The sequence below is a fragment of the Ictidomys tridecemlineatus genome, chromosome 5, assembly GCF_052094955.1.
Source record: "Ictidomys tridecemlineatus isolate mIctTri1 chromosome 5, mIctTri1.hap1, whole genome shotgun sequence".
NCBI classification, from domain to species: Eukaryota; Metazoa; Chordata; class Mammalia; order Rodentia; family Sciuridae; genus Ictidomys; species Ictidomys tridecemlineatus.
The window spans coordinates 184,570,852-184,592,338 of record NC_135481.1 but is presented as its reverse complement, the minus strand read 5'-3'; the positions used below and the strand labels follow the sequence as shown (position 1 = coordinate 184,592,338).

The following is a 21,487-nucleotide window of genomic DNA, read 5'->3' as shown; positions in this document are numbered from 1 at the left end:
GCCCAGAGATTCAAGACTAGCCAGCACAACTTAGTGAGACCCTATCTCAAGACATGAATCATTATAAAATAAAATAATGGTAGCTCATAAAAAATGTGGTGAGTTTAATATCAACTCAATCACAGAAATATTTTTCCTCCAAGAAACCACGGTGCTTTGGAAAGTAGGAGATGTCATTGATGCATATTGTCCATTATCTCACAGGAATATTAAAAAGACACTTACTCAAAGTGTGAGTTTTAATAAAATCAACACATTTTATTGCTGCATCAAGGGACTTTCGTCAACCCATCAATTTTGTCTTCGATATCATATGTGTGGTGGTCAAGAATCTAAAAATAAGCACAGTTGGGTGCCATTGCTTTGATGCATGTTAAAGCACCAGCAGTTTTGCCCTCCATTGCTATGGCCCTCCTTGGGAAGAGCAGCACATTGAGAAAATTTAAAAAAAAAAAATCTAATACTATTAAAATGTTTTTTTATGTTTATCAGCATCAAACAAAATCTATCGAGGAATCTCTAATAAAAGAACTTTTACTTGAGAATAAAGAAAGAATAGAATTGCTATTGTAGATACACACGCACAAGCCACAGACAAAGGCCAGGTGGCCTCTGTGTACAGAAGGAACAAAGGAATAGTTGGGACTCTATTGGGGAAAGAAATGCTCACATGAGGTATGAGATGAGAGCTGGCAAGATCAGATGGGCAAGAGGTTGCAGTTAGTAAGTCAACTCGTCTTAAAGTCACAACTGGCTGTTTTGTCATCAGTTGCTAAGTAAAATGTCGTTAAAGTGATGGGAGGCTGTTCCATTGTATTAGGGTTAAGAGATAGTTCCTGGAGCAGAGACCATGACCCAGTGGTTTTTTTTTCCCCCCTATAATCCCTACACTCCGTTGTAGTGGAATGTAACAAGAATGACTGGGTCTCAGAAATTCCCAGGAGGTCATAGACTACCCTAATGAGCTGCTACGTTAGATTCAGGGCAAGACTTCCACAGGAAGTTCCTGGAACTTGTTCAAAGTTCATATTCTCACACCACACATCCAGAGATTCATGGTGGGGTTCCAGAATGCACAGGCACTCGTGCTATGAGCCGGTGACCTGGAATCCACATATCTGTACATGATTTCCAGCTCATTGCATCCCTACAAGCACTCCCATCAGTGGGTTGTGTTTTCCCATAGGAAAAAAAAATGTTTTAATTGATGTTATAATTCATCCCTAGCATAGATGTGCCCTATCTGGCACTGCTATGCCAGCCATTATGATTAATTTAATGCTTAATTAGTAATCATTTCCATTTACCTTTTCAGCGCTTAGAAGGGCTTTTTGAGGATAATTGATTTCAGATGGTCTTATTAAAAAACTTCTCAGAGGGGTTTCACCCAACACTCTCCTTGCCCAACGTGTCTTTGCCGCAAGTAGAGACATCTCAGGCACCCTGTTGATGACTCTTTTAAAAACAGCTGCTGCGTTGTCGACTTGTGTGAAAGCATCACTGTGGGTTTTAATCGTGAGGTTTGGAGCCCGAATCCCTATGGAAGCTCATCTAGCTCAGCTCGTTTTTATTTTGCTTTGCTCCTCTCACCACGTAAGGTGACTGCAGAAAACAACAATGCCATTTCAGCTGAGAACTTGGCAGGAGGGTGAAGGGGTGGCTTCCTAAGACATGTGAAGAAGAAGGCAGTATCAGGAGGCCTGGGGTGAGGGAAACAGCCTGACTCTCCTCTACAGTACAGAAAACAAACACTTCACAATGTTTATTAAAAAAAACAGAAAGCAGGAAGGAAACTTTGCCATTCCCTAAAGTGCGCTATTTCACTTTGCTGCTTCTTAGAATTCAGTGTGCAACTGAATTCACCCGAGCTCTTTTACAGTCCAGATTCTGATTCGAAACCAGGGTGGGGCCTGAGATGCAGCACTTCCAGCATGACTTAGGCCATGTGGATGCTGCTGGCCCTGCACTGCTCAGTGGCCAGCAGGCCTGAAGGATTCTGTTTCTCCTAGCCATTGTCCATTAGCACCTTCTGCATGGACCACTACTAGTTAAGTCGACTTAAAAATGCAAAAGGTGTTTTTGTTTAAATGACATTAGCTAATAATTATTAATAATTTAATAATTATTCTTGATGCATTACTGGATTCTTGACTGATTGAAATTATACTTTTCCAGTAAGGAGATTCCTCAAAAAACTAGAAATGGAACGACCCTGTGACCCAGCTATTCCACTCCTTGGTATTTATCCAAAAGAACTAAAATAAGCATTCTGTAGTGATAGAATCCCACCCATGCTCCTAGCATAGAAATTCACAACAGTGGAGTTACTGAAACGGCCCAGCTGCCTGTCAACAGACAAATGGACCAAGAAAATGTGGTATATGTACACAATGGAGTTCTATTCAGCCATAAAGAAGAATCAAATTATGGCATTTGCTGGTAAATGGACAGAACTGGAAACAATCATATTAAGTGAAATAAGCCAGACTCAGAAAATCAAGGGTCGAATGTTTTATATGTGGAAGGGAGAGGGAGAAAGAAAGAAAAGAAAAAGGAAACAATAGAGGGGGATCTCATGAAAATACAAGGGAGACCAATTGAATAGAGGAAGGGAATTGAGGGAGAGCTGAAGGGAACGTAGGGAGAAAAATTGGGTGTTATGATTTGTTATGTTGTGATTTTTCTCAAAATCTCACGTGTGAGACAATGCTAGAAGGGTTGGAGGAGAAATGATTGGGTTATAGCCTTAACCTAATTGTTGAATTAATCCATAATGGGAATAACTGAGTAGTAACTGGAGCCAGGTGGGGTGTGGCTGGAGGAGGTGATTCATTGGGTGCATGGCTTTGGGGTATACATTTGTATTTTGTGGGTGGAGTCTCTCTCTGCTTTCTGATGACCATGTGAGCTGCTTCCCTTTGTCAAGCTCTTCCACCATGATGTCCTGCCTCACCTTAAGCACTGAGGAATGGAGCCAGCTCTCTATGGATTGAGACCTCTGAAGCCATGAGCTCCTGAATAAACCTTTCCTCCTCTTCAATTGTGCTGGTCTGGTCCTTTAGGCACATCAGCAAAAAAGCTGATTGAACTACTGGGGTATAAAATCTACCCAAATTATGCTATTTCCATGTACAAGCCTATCACAACAAATTCTGCATATATACCTATAATTATAATGCATTAATTAAAATAATAATAATAATAAACAGAAGGGTGATAGGTAGTGGTAAGTAAGCAGATCAGAGGTAAGAAGAGAGAAAAAGATAAAATACTGGAGAAAGAGATGGATCAAATCATGTCATGTGCATGTACCCATATGACATAATAAATCCCCTATTATGTATAATTATAATGCACCAAAAAAAAGAAAAAGAAATTATGCTTTTCAACTTGGATTCAGAAAATAACACATCTGGAGTCAGGTAAGGATGGGTATCTTCAGTAAATATTAAATAGTTAACTAACATTGCTTGGCAAGGTGGAAGTATGTTAGGTAGAGATTGACTTGACACTGAAGTGGAGAAATCCATCCATCAATTTAAAATATGGTACTGTAGCTATTTGTAACACATTACATTTAAACATCATTTTCAAAGTAATTTTAGGTTCCTGAATATCTTTGATCCTTATTACAATACCATAGTAATTTGTGAAATTTTATCATTTTATTTCAAATGATCTTTGATTAAGATTCATCATAAAAAAATAATACATGCTTTTAATAGAAATGATAGCAAGTTTTAAAAGTTCACACCGGAGTCTTTTCTCATTTTTATTTATCAAATTAAAAAATTAGACTTTACATAGCTTTGATTCTCCATTTGCATATTGTTTTGCCGAAAATCACTAAAGCTCTTAGAGTGTGAAGGTTTGTGTAAGCATGTTTGAATGTGTACACATGTGTGTGGATGCATGTGTGTGGATCCCACTATATCCTTAGTTTTTCCATGCTCTTTTAATAGCTCTGTCCCTCTGTTGGGCACACTGTTTTAATCATAGCTTTACAAAACATTTTAATACCTTGACCTGCTAATGATCCTTGTTCAAAATGTCCTAAGCTATTTTCACCCACTTAGGATTCCCTACGAATTTTAAAAATGGCTTTATCATGTTTCCTAGATAATCCCCAAGGAATTGGCTTCAGTTGTATTAAAACTTTTGCTTAATTTGAAATGATGATAGGAACACAGACATTTTCATAGTGAAGGTGGGCGAGCCTATCCATTCACTTGAGTCTTTGCTATTTCTCAGGGAAACTACATCGATTCAATCATGTAGATTCCATCCACAGCTATCTTGTTAAAATTGCTTTTTATTTTTTTCGTTAATGGTATTAAGCTTGTGGTATCTTATGCTGCCTTTCCTCTTCTGCTATTTGCTAACTGTATTTGGCTGGCATTTAGGGAAACTTTGGTGTGTTGGAGTGTGTGCTGTGTATTTGTGCTTTATCCATCCCGTGTGCTGAAACCTCTCGTGAGTTTCTTTAATTAAATTTTATTATCTTGGTTTACCAGCTAATAATCACATCATCTATGAATAATGATAATTTTGTGCCCTCTTCTTCCAGTTGCAGTAGCTGTGGTTTGGGTTTTATGTTTCATTGCGCTGGGGACAGATTTGGGGGCACTGTTGCCAAATGATGTTCATAGTCGGCTTTTTTGCCTCCCTCCTGACCTGCATGACTAGACCTGCAGCAGATTTTCCTTGAATGATACTAGTTGTAGATTTGAAACAGATACACTTAAAATACAATAAGGAAAATCGTTTCTCTTCCGCAGTTTATCTTTATCACTCTTTTACAATCAGAAATGGGTGTTTAATTTTATCAAACGCCTGTTTAACGTCTACTCGTCTGGTCATATCAGCTTTCCCTGTGGACTTATGTGAGATTTTCCAAGATTGTCTATTACTAAACCCATCTTGTATACCTGGAATAAATGACCTGCTTATGGGGAACCGATTTAATATTATATTAAAGGAACAATTTGCAACCATTTCCTGCCGTCTTTTCCTGTCTTATATAATTGTTTATATAGCATGGGAATTGTCAGTTCCCCAAACATTGAAAGAACTCATTGGAAAAGCCATCTGGCTCTCGTATTGTTTATTCTCATTTTCTTTTTATAGGATGCTTAATTAATTTTTTGTCATTCTTTTTTGTTTAATAACAAAGGCTTTTCAGATGCCGAAAACAGGTTGAGTCCTATCCCGGTAAGCATTAAACATCATTGTTCTTGTCGTAACAGTTTCCAAAACGTATGAAATTGAGGTTTTGATTTCCTAGTTGATAGAAAATAGTTCGGAAATTCTTATTTTCCCCAGTTAAACTGTTTCAAATTTTGGTTCAATAATTTCTAGTTCTACCTCATAGAGAGGGAATATGATCTTGTGTCTTTATTCAGATGATATATTGATTTTTATGTGTGCCCCTTGCTATTGTAATCCTCCATACCTACTATGGTCTCTTAAATGTTACAATAGTTTCCCTCTCTTTGTGTTTTCTGGGGTAGTTTTCTTAATCTGCTATTTTACCTATTATTCATGTATTCAGATATTTTGTGTTTACATATGGACCTTTTGTCTTTAGTGAGTTGTTCTATTGTTATTGCTTAAAGAGTTTTTCTCCACCCAGGAGCATCTTTTTCTTTGATTTTAAACCTACAAGTTGTTGAAGAATGCTACAGCAAGGCCATGTATCCTTCTCTCAGGTTCACCAGTTGTAAACACTTTGCCATATTTACTTTCTTTCTTCTTTCAAATGGTGGTTGAAACATTTGAGGGTGAGCTGTAGCATTCATGGCTCTTGAAAACCTTTAGTTTGCATCTCCTAAGGAAAAGGTCATTCTCTTACATAGCCATCAAGTATCCCACTCAGGATATTATAAACTGATATGGTACTAGCCTCTGATATCTAGCTCATAGTCAGATGTTCCCAATCGTCCCAATTAGCCATCCTTTTAAGGGTTTTAAAAAAATTGAATCCTGGACCTAATCAGGAATCACACATTGTATTTGGTTGGCATGGGCATCCTGAAATTTTTCAGTAAATAAATTAAATTCTAAACTATTGCAATATAATGTGGCTTCTCATATGTGATGAGGCCTTAAATTTGGTGTTTTTCCATTATAATTAGGGAATTTCTCCAACTTTATTTGATAACATTTTCTCTTTTTCATTATATGGTTGTTTGCATTTCTATACAGAACATTTCTCTCCCTTTCCCTTACTCACATTCCTCTAGGACACTTTTGTTTAACCCATATTCAACACCATGGTTTAATTATTAGAGTTTCATGATATGCTTTAACATCCAGTTGTATTTTTTTTAACCTTCATTCCTTTTTTTGAGAAAAATTCTTAATAGATTTCCTTTTTTTAAAGAAGCAAACAATTGCCAAATTAAGATCACTTACATCTTTAAGCCTCCCAAATGCCACCTAACCAGCCCGTATTGTATACGATTTGTTTTTTTCCAAAGAAAACAATATGTCAACGAGACAAGAATTGACATCTTTACACTTTTTGATGCTTCCACCCAGCTTCAGTATTTCTGTGTATTTATGCATCTTTGGTTTAGCACAATCATGTAACACCACTCTGTCAAGCCCTGGGCTAGGGCTCGGATGCTCTTTTATATCACTCAGTAGAGGTTTTTTTTTTGTTTTGTTTTGTTTTTAACCTTCTACTTTCAGTTTCATACATTTCTTATTTGTGTTATCCTTAGCTATTTTTAAAGGACTCTGTTCTGAAAGGATTTTTCCATTACATCCTCCAGCTTGTTTCTCATGGTGTACAGTTTATTTATCTCTATCTTAGATCAAACCACTTTACTGAATTCTTTCATTAATTTCAGAAGTCTTTCAGTTGATTCTCTTCAGTATATTAGGTCACAGTCATATTATCTACAAATGATGATGAATTGCTTTTCTTTCTAAGATGTGTATCTCTTCTGTTTTTTGTCTTATTGCATTGGTCGGAATTACCCCATTTTAGATACAACTAAAGTGACTTGCTCAGCATATCATGCAGAGAGAGGTTGTGGAGCCCGGAGAAGAATCTCCACCTTGCTTTGTACTTCAGCATTTTGGGGAAGGTCATCAAATCAAGATCATCTGCCCAAAGGTCATCTATTGGCCCCATATTTATCCAGGACCTGTTTCCCAAGGAAGGTTGACCTGTGCTGGGCTCGTAGTGTTTTCTTAAAGGGACTTAACTTCTTAGGGCTTCTAGATGATGATAGATGATATGGAGAAAAATTAAGCAGGGACTTGTAATAGAGTATTTTAGTCAGCTTTGTCATCATTGGGACTAAAAGAACTGACAAGAACAACATAGAAGAGGAAAAGTTTATTTGGGACTCAGGGTTTCAGAGGTGTCGGTCCATCAATGGCCAACTTCATAGCACTGGTCCCCTGATAAGGCACAGTATCGTGGCAGAAGGTACGATAGAGGAAAGCATCCCAGGACATGGCAACTAGGATGCCAAGAGAGAGAGCTCTGCTCACCAGGGACAAAACATAAACCCCAAAGGCATGCCCCAGTGACCTACCTCTTCCAGCCACACTGTCCCCGCCTATAGTTACCACTTAGTTAATCCATATTTGTGGATTAATCCACTGATTAGGTTATAACGCTCATGGTCCTTTCTTCTCTGACTGTTCTTGCAATGTCTTACACATGAGCTTTTGGGGTACACCTCATATCTAAACCATAACATAGGCTAGCTGTGGGTTTGAGTTGCTAGTTTAAACATCATCATCAAATAAGACTTTACTGGAAGGAAAAAAAAATCCAGTCTTCCAAGGATCATATATGTACAGAGGAAGAGGATTGTAGGGACCAGGAAGAAAAAGTGCAAAGAAACAAGAGTGTCTAAAGGGTACAAGGAACAGCAGAGGCTGTTAGCACAGAAGATTTTACAGCTAGTAACCACAGAAGATTTTAAAGGTGAGCATAAAGGGTTCATAAGAGTAAGTCTCAGACACACTGCTGGAATACTGCCTTGGCTCTAAGGAAGGTAGGTGACATAGAGGGGGGTTGGACAGAGCAGCGTGATGACCTGAGCCATGTTTTTAGATAGTCACCTTGGTCAGTTTTGAGAGTAAGTAGTTGGAGGCAGAAGTGGGGGGAAAGGCAGAAAGCTATTGCAATAACCCAGTCGAGACATGATGGGGACTTGGTCCAGGGTAGTAGCTGCAGGCAGTGTGAGCAGTGGTCAGATTCCGGATCTATTGAAGTTGGAGCCACAGGACTTGCTTAGGGACTAGATGTAGTATTAGGAAAAAAGAGAGTGAACAACCAGCCGTCTGCATTTTCATTAAATACTATCTTAACCATAATAAACACTCAATAAAAGCTAGCATAGGACGAGAGGCTAGGAAGCTCGAGCCATCATCTGAAAATAAGGAAAACTCCCTTGAATTTTCAGGGGAACTGTCATTTAGTCCCTGGACTCCAGTGTAGGTTCCACTGTCTTCAGAGTCCTTCCCTGGAGAGTTCTGCTCTCTGCCCTCACGTCCCTGGATTGTGATGTAGTTAATGTCTGTCTCCCTGGCCTTGGTTCTAAGCTCCCAGTGCTGAGAAGCCAAGTTACCCTCCAATTCAGGACATATTGTTCTTCCTCTAAATTCCTACCCAAAATCCACTTTTTATTAAATTTATCAGGTGCAATTCGATCACAGGAGAAGGGTCCAAATGAAACATGAGATGACTCCTTATCGTCTCATTCAGAGGTACTGCAATAATGCACCCAGCCTTTGTGACTCTCTCTCTCTGTCAAATGGTATAGAGCACTTTCTAGAAAGCACATTACAGACATTATCTCATTTAGTCCTCATACTGCACTGGGGGCTCCCTTCTCCTGAGAATGCTTCCCCAGCCAAGCTCCTCTCCTGCTTACACTTCATTGGGTTGTGATGAAGAGTTAATATCTGTCGCCTTATGTTGGTTCAATATTCCCAGTACCAGGAAGCCAGGTGGCACTCCAGCCTGCACTGGATATACTATAATCACTCAATAAATATCTAATGAATAAATGCATAAAATACAGACAGATTGGGGCAATAGATCACACAGCTATGAGAAACCAAGTAAATATATGCACAAATGCACATACCCCACCCCTCCCCCACCCCCAATTTCATAGTGACCTCTGGGAGCTATTTTGAACTAGGCAAATAGTGAATAAAATCCAGCACTCCCAGAGACTTGGAATAAAGGTTGGCTAACTAAGACATATGGTTGTAAATTTCAGCTCCATCGTTCTGAGTGACCTTTAATGTGGGGAATGAATTGCAAAGTTAGATTCTGTTGGGGATTGCAAAACCCACACTTGTTTCTTAGTCCATCTTGTCTGATAATACCAATCCTTTATCATAGCATTTTTGTATTAAAATTTGTGCGTACAAAAAGGCTCCAGCATACTTTTGAAGGAAGAAAGAACATTCGAGATTATTCACTCCATTTCTCTCATCTCCTTAACAGCTGTATTGAGGTATAACTTATATGCCATAAAATTCACCCTTTTAAAGTGTACAATTCAATGATTTTCAGCGCGGTTACAGAGTTGCACAACCATCACCTTGATGCCATTTTAGAACATTTCTATCACACTATAAAGCCTCACGCCCACGTGTCGTTGATTCCTATCTCCATTGACAGTCCCAGGCAATCATTAATCTGATTTGTCCCAGTGAAACTGCCTTTTCTCAGCATTTCATATGCATCGAATCAAACAATATATGCAGACCTGGCTTTGCTTATTTTGCGTGTTTTTGAGCTTCCTCCATGGGGAACAGAGCAAGAGTTTCTTTCTTTCATTGCTGAGTAATATTCCACTGTCTAGATGTGCTGTACCACATATTGTTTAGCCATTCACTAGTTGATAGATGTTTAGATGTTTTTCATATTTTGGCTCTTCTGAATAATTCAGTGCTACTAGGAATAGCCATGTGCTTTTTCTTGTTGATATGTCTTCACTTCTCTTGGGTTGACACCTCGGAGTGGAATAGCTGGATGGTGGTTGGAAGTTCACTTTCTAAGGACCTGTAGGACTGTTTTCCACAGTGACTGCACCAGGTCACCTTCTCAGCAGCAGTGTTTCAGGGTTTTTGTTCTTGTTGACTCTTTCTGTTGTCACTTTTGACTGATAGCCGTTCTAATGGATATGTGTGTGCGGGGCTTCTCATTATTTCAATTTACATTTCCAAAAATGATGAATGATGTTGACCATCTTTTCATTAGCTTATTAGCCATTTGAATTTCATCTTTGATGGAAAGTCTAGTCAAATATTTTGCCACTTTTAAATTGGATTACCAGCCTTCTTATCATTGAATTGCAATGGGTCATTATATGTGTCGAACACGTCTTATCTTGCATATGATTTACAATATGTTCTCTCAGCACATGGCTTACATATTAATTTGCTTAATAGTATTTTTGAAAGGCAAATTTGAAAAAATTTAATTTTATTAGTTTGTCTTTTTTTCCTATTAATATATCATATTTGGGGATTTGTATCTATTTACTTTTTTCCACACCCCAGTCCTGAAGATGTTCTACTAGAAGTTTTATAGTATTAGCTCTTGCATGTGTATCATACATGGTGTGTTCTTGTATATGCTTTAAATTTAAACTTAGATTTCCACATGGGGATATTTAATTGACCCAGCACCATTTGTTGAAAAGACTATCAAGTTACTATTGAATCATTTTGGTACCTTGACAGCAATTAATCCATCATAAATATAAGAGTTTATTTCATGAATTTCAATTAGTTTTCATTAATTCATATGTCTATCCTTTGCCAGCAAAAACTATCGATTTTCATAATTAAAGAAACCAGAAAATATAAGTCCTACAAAATTATCTTTATTTTTAATTGTTTTGTTTATCACTAATGCTTACATTTTCATAGACATTTTAGGACCAGCTTATTCATTTTTTCAATCTCCTAAATTCTGATGGAGTTTGAACTAAATCTGTAGATAAATTTAGATAGAATTATCATCTTAACAATATTGACTATTCTAATCTATGGACTGTCTTTAGGGGTTTTTTTTTTGGTACTAAGAATTGAGCCCAGGGGTGCTTTACCACTAAGTCACATTTCTAGCCATTTTTATTTTTTATTTTGAGACAAGGTCTCACAAAGTTCCTTAGGGCCTCACTAAATTACTGAGGCTGGCTTTGAACTTGCTAGCCTCCTGCCTCAGCCTCCCAAGTTGCTGGGATTATAGGCATGTGATACTACCATGCCCAGCTATTTTTGTTTATTTTTATCTTCTTCATTTTCTTACTTTTTAGAGTTTGATTATTTCATTTCTTTTTTAAAATTCATTTCTAGTTATTCTTTTTGATGTTACTGTGAATGGACTTGTTTGCTTAATTTTATTTCTATACTGCTCTTCTCCACTGATAAAAATATAATTATTTTTACATATTATTGTTTTATCTGTGATTTTGTTCAAATAATTTCTAAGTTTAAATCATTTTTCTGTGTGTGTACATAGAAAATTCTTAGGATTGTCTATATAAAAGATCACATCATCAGCAAACAAAAGTCTTACTGTTAATCAGATATCCTTGTGTTAATTCTGATTTTAGAGGTAGATCATTGTCTTTTTACTTAAGAATCATGTTGGTTGTCACTGTTTGTTAAATATTTTTTAACAGATTGAGAAAATCACTTTCCATCCCTGTTTTCCTTTCTAAAATACCTCTTATCATAAATATGTACTGCATTTTCTCAAATATTATCTGCATCTGTTGAGGTGATTATGGATTTCCGTCCTTTGTCCTGTTAGTTTTTTCTAATATTGCATTTATTAATTCTAGAGTGTTAAAACAACCTATAACCCTGAGATAAATCTCATTTATGATATTTAATCTTCTTAATATGTTACTAGATTCAGTTGGGGGCCATTTCATGAATGAACTATGACAATGACAATGCTGCCATTTTCTTTGATTTTAATATATTTCTCCGGTTTTGATATATGACCTCATAAAATGAACTAGGATGTATTCACTCCTCTTCGATTTTCTGGATAAATTTGTGAAAGGTTGTAACTATTCTTTAAATATGAGATGAGCCTCGCCAGTGAAGCCATATGGGCTGGGGAATATATGTGTGTGTGTGTGTATAGGATTTTTAAGTATGAATTAAACTATTTCACTTGTTATCGGTCTTTTGAAATTTTCTATTTTTGTGTGCTCTTATTTTTCTGCTTTCTTAATGTGGAAACCTAGTTTTTGATTTGAGATTTTTCTTCGTTTCTCATGTAGATGTATAAAGCTATCATTTTTTTCTCCAACCACTCCTGATATGGTTGTTTTTGACAAACTGTCCAATTTAATCAATGCTCCTTGGGGGAGACAGTAGGTTAAACTTCTTATTTCACCATTCAAGAAGGTCCACTCCCTAATTTTAACTACAAGGACATTGAGGCATATAGAGGTTATTTTAGGTTAGATTTTTTCCAAAACTGTACCCCTTTGAATTTGAACACAAGTGAGTTATTAAGGGGACACTCCTGGTAGAAATCAGCAAGGGACAGAGAAGCTAAAGAAGCCAAACAAAGGTGTTTTCTTGTAAGGAGGTCTACAGAGTGCATTACACCTTTAACCTGTCTCTCTTGAGGCAGAGGAGCAGGATTTCTGCCCAAAGTCAGCACTGGCCAATGTGGCCTGGGGTCAGATATGGGCATGGGTTAGAGAAGACCAGGATTTAAATTCTGAAGCCCTATTTACCAGCAAAAGGACCTCTAGTCATTATAAGATAACCCTCTGATGAAGTTCATGGTGCCTCCTTTAGTAGTAAAGCACACAAAAGATAGAAGTTGTTCACAGAGAATCAAGAAGATGGATAAAGAGGGATAATAACAGCATCGTCTTGCAAGATTAAGTGATCTGTCCAGATCTTAGCAGATCTTGGACTAGAAACCAGGTTTATAAGTGATAATACTATATTTTCATCAGCTTTATTAAAAATCTGCTTAAAATGTGCTGCATCTGTTTTTGCTTTTCTGAACAGATTTTACTTACTATTGATTAAACAATTTTTTTGATGGCTAAAGGCATTACTCTTATGTATGAGCCAATTCTGGTGCCAGTTGTTACTGTGTGAGACCTTGCTCCATAACTGTCTTAGTTAGCACAGAGCACTGGAGTAATCTGAAAAAAATATAGAGACAAGGTGGCTTCCTACTGTCATGGGAAATCATATTAGCTTTGTGCAGTACAGTGACTACATGTGAGAGAACAAGGCTAAACAAATCTCACTGAGGAGTGCTTTAGCCAAGTCCCAATAGATCATGGTCACAGTCATAAACAGAATAGGCCTACATGCTCCTGTAGATCACTAAATCAAGTAACCTTTGGAAAGAGAGGTGTGAGTGAACAATGTAATCCTTAGTGTATGCCAGGCATGACTCTATGCGTTTGGCTATTCTCAGTGGTGCTAATATGAAATTTGTTAAGAGGTTTACTAAATCATCGGGTCTCCTGGAATAGCAGAGACCCCCAGTGGATGCCTGAAATCACAATTGGTACCAATGCTACATAGACTATTTTTTTCCTATTCATACATATCTATGATAGAGATTAGTTTATAAATTAGGCATGGTAAAAGATTAACAACAATAGCTAATAATAAAATACAACAATTATAAAATGTACTATCATAAAAGTTAAGTCTCTCTCTTTCCTGTTGTACTTTGATCTTTTCACTTAAAGGAAGCACTTCATGGCTTCTCTTTGTCATAACAAGTTTCCAGCATCCTTAGTGTTGTGCTTTGGAGCCATTGTTAAGTAAAAATGAGAGCTTTCTGAGCACAAGCACTATTTTTTTTGTAAATGTATTTCTTTAATAAATTCTTGGCGAATGCGTTTTCTGTTTGTATCATGGTATTAAAATGCTACTATGACAATTGATCTAATAACTCTGACAGCTGTTGTGTGTCTAAGGGTGGGTAGTCTATACAGTGTGGATACACTGGGCAAAGGGATGATTCATGTCCCAGGTGGGACCAAGTAGGACAGTGCAAGATTTTACCATGGTACTCAGAATGCTGCGCAATTGAAACTTATGAATTATTTATCTCTGGAATTTTCCATTTAATATTTTTGAACTGTAGTTTGACCACAAGTTACCGAAACCTCGGAAAGTGAAACTACAAACAAGAGTGGCTAACTATATGTGCAAACTAACCAAGCTGACTCTAAGATGAATGTCAATAAAAGAAAGGCTTTCCACCATTGATTTTCAATATTAAATCAGAGGTTAATCTTGCAGAAGAAAAGGATGTGAAAAGATTCACCAACAAGCCTTTGGAGATTGTGTCATAGCAGGCAGATAAAGGAAACCCATTTTTCCCGTTTCTCTACTTTCCAAATATTATAAGATATTGCTGTATTTCCTTGACAAAATAAAGAATTTTTCTTATAAAAAGCAAAGTATCTGCTGGAATAAGATGATGGTTTAATCCTTTTACACAAAGTAGTAAAAAGCCCAAGGTTAAGATGTAAGGTTCAGGAATCAAACTGACTGGGTTCAAATCTTAGCCCCAGCACTCAAATAGCAGAGACCCTGGGAAAAATTTTGAACCTCTTTATGCTTCAGTTCTCTTATTGTATCAAATAGAGACAATATCTGCTTCTTGGAATTGTTGTGAAGGTCAGATAAAATAGGAGGACCTAGCAAGTGCTCAGTAAACATTTTCAGACAGATGAGGCCATCCTTGCAGAACACAGCAATGGGATCCATGAGAGAAATATGGATAAAGAGCCCTGGGGGCAGAGGAAGGAGGAACTAGCTCTGTTTTGCACATTAAGAGAGACTCCTCAGAAAGGCTGACATTTGATCTGGGTACTTAATTGGATGAAGAGTTCTCAGGACGGAGAAGAAAGAAAGGGTATTGTGGGTAGATAGAAGGGTTTCTAGAGAGATGTTAAGGCATGTGGTAAGAACTGATGTGAGTGAGCACTTCATTTCATTTTGTGAAATTTTGTAAATGTATTTCTTTAATAAATTCTTGGCGAACGCATTTTCTGTGTGGATCGTGGTATTAAAAGCAATGAGCTAGATAGAAAGGTCTCAGACCTCATGGAGTTCACGTTCTATTTGGGGACAGGCAGAAAGCTAGTCAACAATCAAGTAAGATGTTTCAATTGTGATAAAAGCTATGGGAGAAATAAATCAGGAGATGTGGCACATAATAACTCAAGATGTGATAGACGATGACTGATAATTATGAATTAATGCTGTGTGAACTTGGTGTGACCCAAATAAGTGATTTTTTTAAGGGAGCCAGAATGCTGGAAGGGGATGCTCCTGTTGGGTATAAAGGAAGTCGAAGTACCAGAATTGCCTAAGTTTGTGGCTTTGTACTTGCATGTTATTGTAAAATAAAACCTATTCGTTTCTTAAGTGGGAGGGTTCAGGAGTCACAGGAGATTCTAATTCAATTGGTTTGGGGTGATGATTGCAATGTGCAGCCATTGAGAACTATGGAGCTTGAGCAACCCCTGAGACAGCTGTTGTCTGCCTTCACTCCAAGAATCAGTGGTGGAAAAGCCACAAGATTGACGAGGGGTTACCGTGTGGCCTCAGCAGCACAGGGCTGGAAACAGAGGCTGAAAAATGCTTTGTCAAAGTATGTCTCGGATCATCCACAAGTCCCAATGGTCATTTTCAACAGTACCCATCAGGGGACACTGTGGGCATCCACACAGATCCTGTCACCTGAACCTCCCCTTTCCTGTAGGGTGCCCATCCTCCTGCTGCTGTGTCCTTTGCTACAGGTGGTCCTTAAGGTGACCTGCCTTGGAGGGCTGCCATTAGGCCATCCCAGAGGCCTTGTCTGTCCCCATAGAATTTACCCCTCTCTGGGGGCAACCCATAACCAATAACTGATACTGGGGGTTCAAACATTTGAAATAAGACAATTTACATTGCAGAGCTCCCTACAGGGTCAGATTCACTGATATCACATACCTGCTTGGCCTGCTCCCTTTTGCCCTCCTCTCCCCTCTCTTCCTTGCTGTTTTTTTCCTGGAAGTATTTCCTGAATACATCATTTGCAGCGAATCTTTGACTCCAGGGTTTGTTTCTGGAAGAATCTGAACTAAGACATTCTCATCATCCTCACGCTGATTCCTTGGCTGTGCTCCAGCTGAATCAGAATCTCCAGTGACTCCTGAACCCTCCATCTTAAATCTTTCTGGGAGAACATGGACCAAAATCTGCACATTCCTAGAGCTGGGCAATCTTCCCTTGGAAGCTACACTTCGTCTCTCACCTGGATTCAACATTCTGGATGGATGCCACTCCTGGTAGGGGGCACCTTCCCTTGATAGAGAAAGGAGGTCACAGGAATTGTCAATGAAGGAAGCACGGTCCCTGGTGCCCCCTCTGTGGATTCTGGTCTGAGAAGCATGAGTTACCATCTAAAACACTAGCAGGGTTCACCAGGTAAACCATTCGCTTAGGAATCACGGGGAGGAAGATGGTCCTGAAGCAGGTTTTCCAGAGTCTCTGGAGGAGTCATTAGATTCTACTTTGAATGGGGTCGGAGGCAGCAGTCTCTGGGTGTTGGGGCTCTTGGGATCTGGGACCAAGGTGGGTGTTCTTGTCTCTGATGGCAGGAGACAATGAAGCTAAAAATACAGACTCTTTTTGACCCCTCAGCTGCCATTTTAAAGTGACTGAGATGGGGTTGGGAACACAGTGTAGCTTTCAGAGCCCCGCAAGAACAGACCCTCAGGGTAAGTCATGCAGAGAGAATGGTCGTGAATGTCCATCTTCTCTTTGGGAGAAATAGAGGTGACAAAGGAGGGGGAAAATGTCTGAGTAAATACTATGGGTTGTGAGCTGAACCTTTTAAGTTATTCTTCTCTCATGTTCTCAGAATATTCCTATTCAGAAATACCCCTTGTCTTTACAAATGACCCTGAATAGTTTATTGCAGCCACTTCTCTGGAGCTGGAGGTATGACTTTGGGGCCATTATTCTTATTTAGGTACAATTTTATCACTACCAGAAAGCTGAAAGGAGCATGCTCATATATAATATATATTTTCAAGAGAATGATGAGAACAAAGTTAACATAGGAAACAAAAATCATCCCGAGTTTCTTGTTCCTTTCCCCCCGCCGCTTCTTAATGCGTGTCCTTCAGGGAGAGGAAGCTGTGTCTTCCCTCCCCCTATTCAGTCACACTTACCTGATCTTGGAGAGGGGCTGGATCTACTGGCAGACAGACTGATCTGAGAAAAATGGCTTCTGTCTTTCCGGCTGTGGTTGCAGATTTGCCTCTGAATGGACAAGCTGCAGATGTAGTGGCCTTGTTGGGACTGCTGAGCAGGCGCTGACACGAGAATCCCATTCGTAATATGAACCATATGTTGACGACACAGTTAAACCACCACCACCCATGTTCTCTTTTATTTTATTTTTTGTAGTTTCCTGTGAGGCCACTTGAGATAGAGCTAAGCCCTATAGGCCACCAAGTCAAAGAAAAAACACTGCTCGGGTGGCCCCCACATATTGTGTTGGTTTATGGGAATAGACCGAAGGTAGGAAAGAAAGGACCCTGGGCTGTGGAGGGGAAGTCCACCCTTCTGCTTTGCTGCAGTTTGACGTGCGTGAGTCACTTGACCTCTCAGGCTTAGCATCCTCATCTCTTTTGGGTTTGGTTGAATTGACAAGTGGAGCTTCAGTCATCAGGTTGGTGACAGGGGCATGCCATGAGGTGACAGGCTGATCCCTGCAGAGACGCTACACCTTCCACCTGGGCCTTGAGAGTATTCGAGTATTCAGAACCCAGCGAGGACCTACCTTGACTGTCCACAACTGCAGGATCTCACATCAGTCGTAGGTAACACAGGAGCTCAGCCTTGAGCTCTTCTTGGTCCATCCCAGCACTGGCGAGCCAGGGGTAATAGCAAGTGATTCTAGAAGGGGGAATCCAACTTCTGGGAATCTCCAAAGGTCTCAGTGAGGAAGACAAAGACGATTTAAGAATTCAAGGTAGGATGTGAGGCCTGGATGAGAAATCAAGGCAACCTGATGATCCGCCGGAGTGGTGGATGGAAATAGACTTGAGTGAGGGGAGAAAGCAGAGGCCCACATCTCTTTTCAGCCGTTGATGTTGGGGATGAGGTTCTTGGTTCCTTCTGACCCGGTCAGGAGGATATGAAGGCTTGATGAGTTGCATGCCCCCAAATCAGTGCAGAGTAATTTTAGAGTCTGTTGCTAGCCCCAGCAGAGAACCCAGGAGACTGGCTGCTTCATGAAGTTGCTGTATTGCTTCTTATTGACTCTTGCCCTTTCCCTTGAAGGTCAGAGCCCCATGTGTATGGACCCTCAATTAGTCAAGCTACTATTAGCACTCGAGCAGATTCCAAGTTTTATTTGAGACTATTGTTACATAAAAGCAGTGCAGATCTGTGAATCCTGTGATAAGCACCCTTCTGGTCCCATCTGGTGATGGCTAGCTTTGGGTCTTTGGTCCTTGTGCTGCTTTCCAGTGTCTGCTTTGAGCTTAGCTGTGCAGTTAAGCATGATGATTTTGTGTGAGGAGAACCCCAGAGCTAAGGTGGAAGTAATTTAATTTAAGCACTTGGGGGCTTCAGCTGGCTTTATGAGCATAAAAGATGTCATACGCATACCCGGTCAGATGTCATTCACACTTAGAAGCCCACACACTCAACACTATCGCATTTGTAGGGACATTACTCTCACTTAGAGTTAGACACCCACGTGCTGCAGATCCCCATTTGGACATATTCACACTCAGGTGCCACATGCACTCCCCTGGATACTGGCCACATTCACTCTCACACTCCAGGCCAGATACATGTAGGGCAATGCGCATGCTCACTGAACTGTTCACCTCCACCTGTACTCTGCACTCATCCAAGTGTGTCATACTCTCACATGCCCACCCCTTTCCCATTTGCATGGCTGACCTTTCCCAGGCTCAAGGACATTCAGGGAATACTGGCCAGATGGAGGATGTTACATGTTCTTGGGAGGAGCCTCTCTGTAGTCTTTTTTTTTTCCTCTCCCCTTAATGAAACAGTCCTGTGCTTCTGTATTAACCAAAATTGTGCCTCTTAACCAAATGTCTTTGGACGGATAATCTGATCAAAGAATAGGAGCCCGCACCACATTCTTTAAATAAACCATATGCTAGTTCACTAAGCCATCTTTAAATGAGTGGTTTGGGGCCACTTCTGCAACCACCTCATTAATTCCCGTTGTCTCCTTTGGGGTGCACTTTGGGAAATTGATCCTCTGTCTTCAGTCATGATTCCCAGAGACCTGTGCAATAAAGGTCTTCTCAAAGATGAGCATTTATTTGAGAGAAGCACACACTTGGCATTCAAAGAAATGAGAAGATGTTGTCCAATTCACAAACTTGAGAATAACTTTTTACAAAGAGAATCTGTACATTTGGCGTAGAGCTGATATTTAATAAGGGCTCAGTCATCTCTGTGCACATGCTAGCACTTCTTATATCCTTCTAAGTTGAAGGGAATGATATGAGATCACCAGACAGGAGCTCCAGGGAGTCACTGTTTACCTTGATTGAAATTTCTGTGTCCAGTCAGGTTTGGTTTCATGCTTGCTTTCAGTTTTAATTCAATCCAATTTGATTCATTTCAACAAGCATTCATTGATCACTTGCTTGGTGTCAGGCATCCTGTTGAGCAGTGTGTCTGTGGGGAGAGTGACTCAGAGATAATGCAGCTGCACTCCCTCTTTCTTTAAGGACACAGTCTAGCCAGCAAGACAGTCATTCCACCTCATGTTGTTGCAGAACCAACCAGAGAGTGATTAATTGAGTTGAAGCAGAGGGAATAACCCGTCCAGAGTGGGCAGATCTGGACGGGCTTCATAGAGGAGGAGGAGGAGGAGGAAAAGCTTAGCTAGAGGGAAAAGCTTCCACCAGTGGAGATGGAGAGGACTGTAAAAGAAATACAAGCCGGTGATGGTGTGGGCTGAGGTCCAAAAGATGTTTGTGCAATAGCGAGGATCTGGAGCTGCTGGAATGAGTGGGGAGGGTCTCTTGAGAAGATGTTCTCAAAGGAAGATGGGAAGCCAGATACACAGGGCTTCAAATGCCAAGATGAGGAGTTTAGAGTATACTAAATAGTTGGACTGGATAGACACCAAGTACCTGAAGAGGGACAGTGGTATATGATTAGGAAGATCAATGGGTGGACTGATTAATTGACCAAATCAATTAGAGGCAAAGAGACCATTTGAGTCGAGGCAAAAGGTAGGGAAGTGCCTAACCTAGGTATTAGCAGTCCAAGGGTAAAAGATGGGCAGAGGGGGGAACGCTGCCAAGGTCACGACCATCGGGCTTGTTGAGTAGAGGAGGAGAGTGAGGACTAAGATGGTAGGAACTAAGGAGGAGCCCTAAATTCAGATTCTGGCTACCTGAGAGATGGTGCAACCCCTTAGTCAAGAAAGAAATGAAGGAGGAGGTACATCAGATTTGTAGGTGTTGGGGCTGAGTTGCATTTTGGACATGTCAATCGGAGCTGAGTTGGGACCCCTGAACGGAAACAGATCTCTACAGAGCTCTAGGTTTGAAAACCTAAAGCTGGGGAAGGGGGGATAGCTGAAGTGACAACAGTGTTTCCCTGTGGAAGAAGTGGTGCCAATTCCTCGAGAGCTAAGGAGCTTATCCCTCCAGAGGGTTGCTCATCTGTCTCTCCTCTTTCCCATCCAGCGTTTATCAGCTGGTGGTCAAGGAGGAGCGACTTCAGAAGTCCCGGAGGGCGGCTGACATCATCGAGTGCTTCTCGGTCCCTGTGAGCTACAGGAATGCCTCCAGCCTGGATTCTCTGCACTACTTTGCTGCTGAACTGAAGCCTGCCAACCTGCCTGTCACTCAGCCGTTTACAGTGGGTGACAACAAGACATACAATGGCTACTGGAACCCTCCTCTCTCCCCACTGAAAAGCTACAGCATCTACTTCCAGGCACTCAGCAAAGCAAACGGAGTAAGTCTGGCCACAAAGAGGCCATTCCTTGCCTTGTTTGGGTTTCCCATTCTCCCATGAGAGGTTCAGCAAAGCTGAGTAGAGGTTGACAAACTGGGGGTCAAATCCAGACCTATGCTTTTGGAGGTTTTCGATAAAGTTGTTTTTAAATACAGCTGAGCCTGTTCCTTTGCATTTTCTCAATGGCTATGCTGATGTTTGATAGTAAAGTTGAGCAAGTGCAACAGAGACTGTGCACCCCAGAAAGCCTAAAACATTTATTCTGCTGCTCTTTATGGAAATCATTTGCAGCCTCCTCTATTAGAGTATGGAGAAAGTGCTGCACTTGAGCAAATCACATGGTCTTCCTGAGCCTGAACTTCCTTATCTATAGTAGTAATAACTAGCAAGCTACCTTGGTATGGATGCACTTGCATGTTTTAGTTCACCTGTGAATACTATTCCCTTGACATTACCATTAGTCTCGTTT

General features: G+C 40.1%; 1 protein-coding gene across 4 annotated transcripts in view; it reads left to right on the top strand.

The window, feature by feature from the left end:
• The window catches only part of Ptprt (protein tyrosine phosphatase receptor type T), a 1,029,624-nt gene that overhangs the window by 784,454 nt on the left and 223,683 nt on the right, over window positions 1-21,487 (top strand). For all 4 annotated transcript variants that reach the window (XM_078051815.1, XM_078051813.1, XM_078051814.1 and 1 more), the window contains exon 12: window positions 20,745-21,018. In XM_078051815.1, coding sequence (XP_077907941.1) covers window positions 20,745-21,018 — 274 coding nt within the window. The remainder of the gene's footprint in view (window positions 1-20,744; window positions 21,019-21,487) is intronic.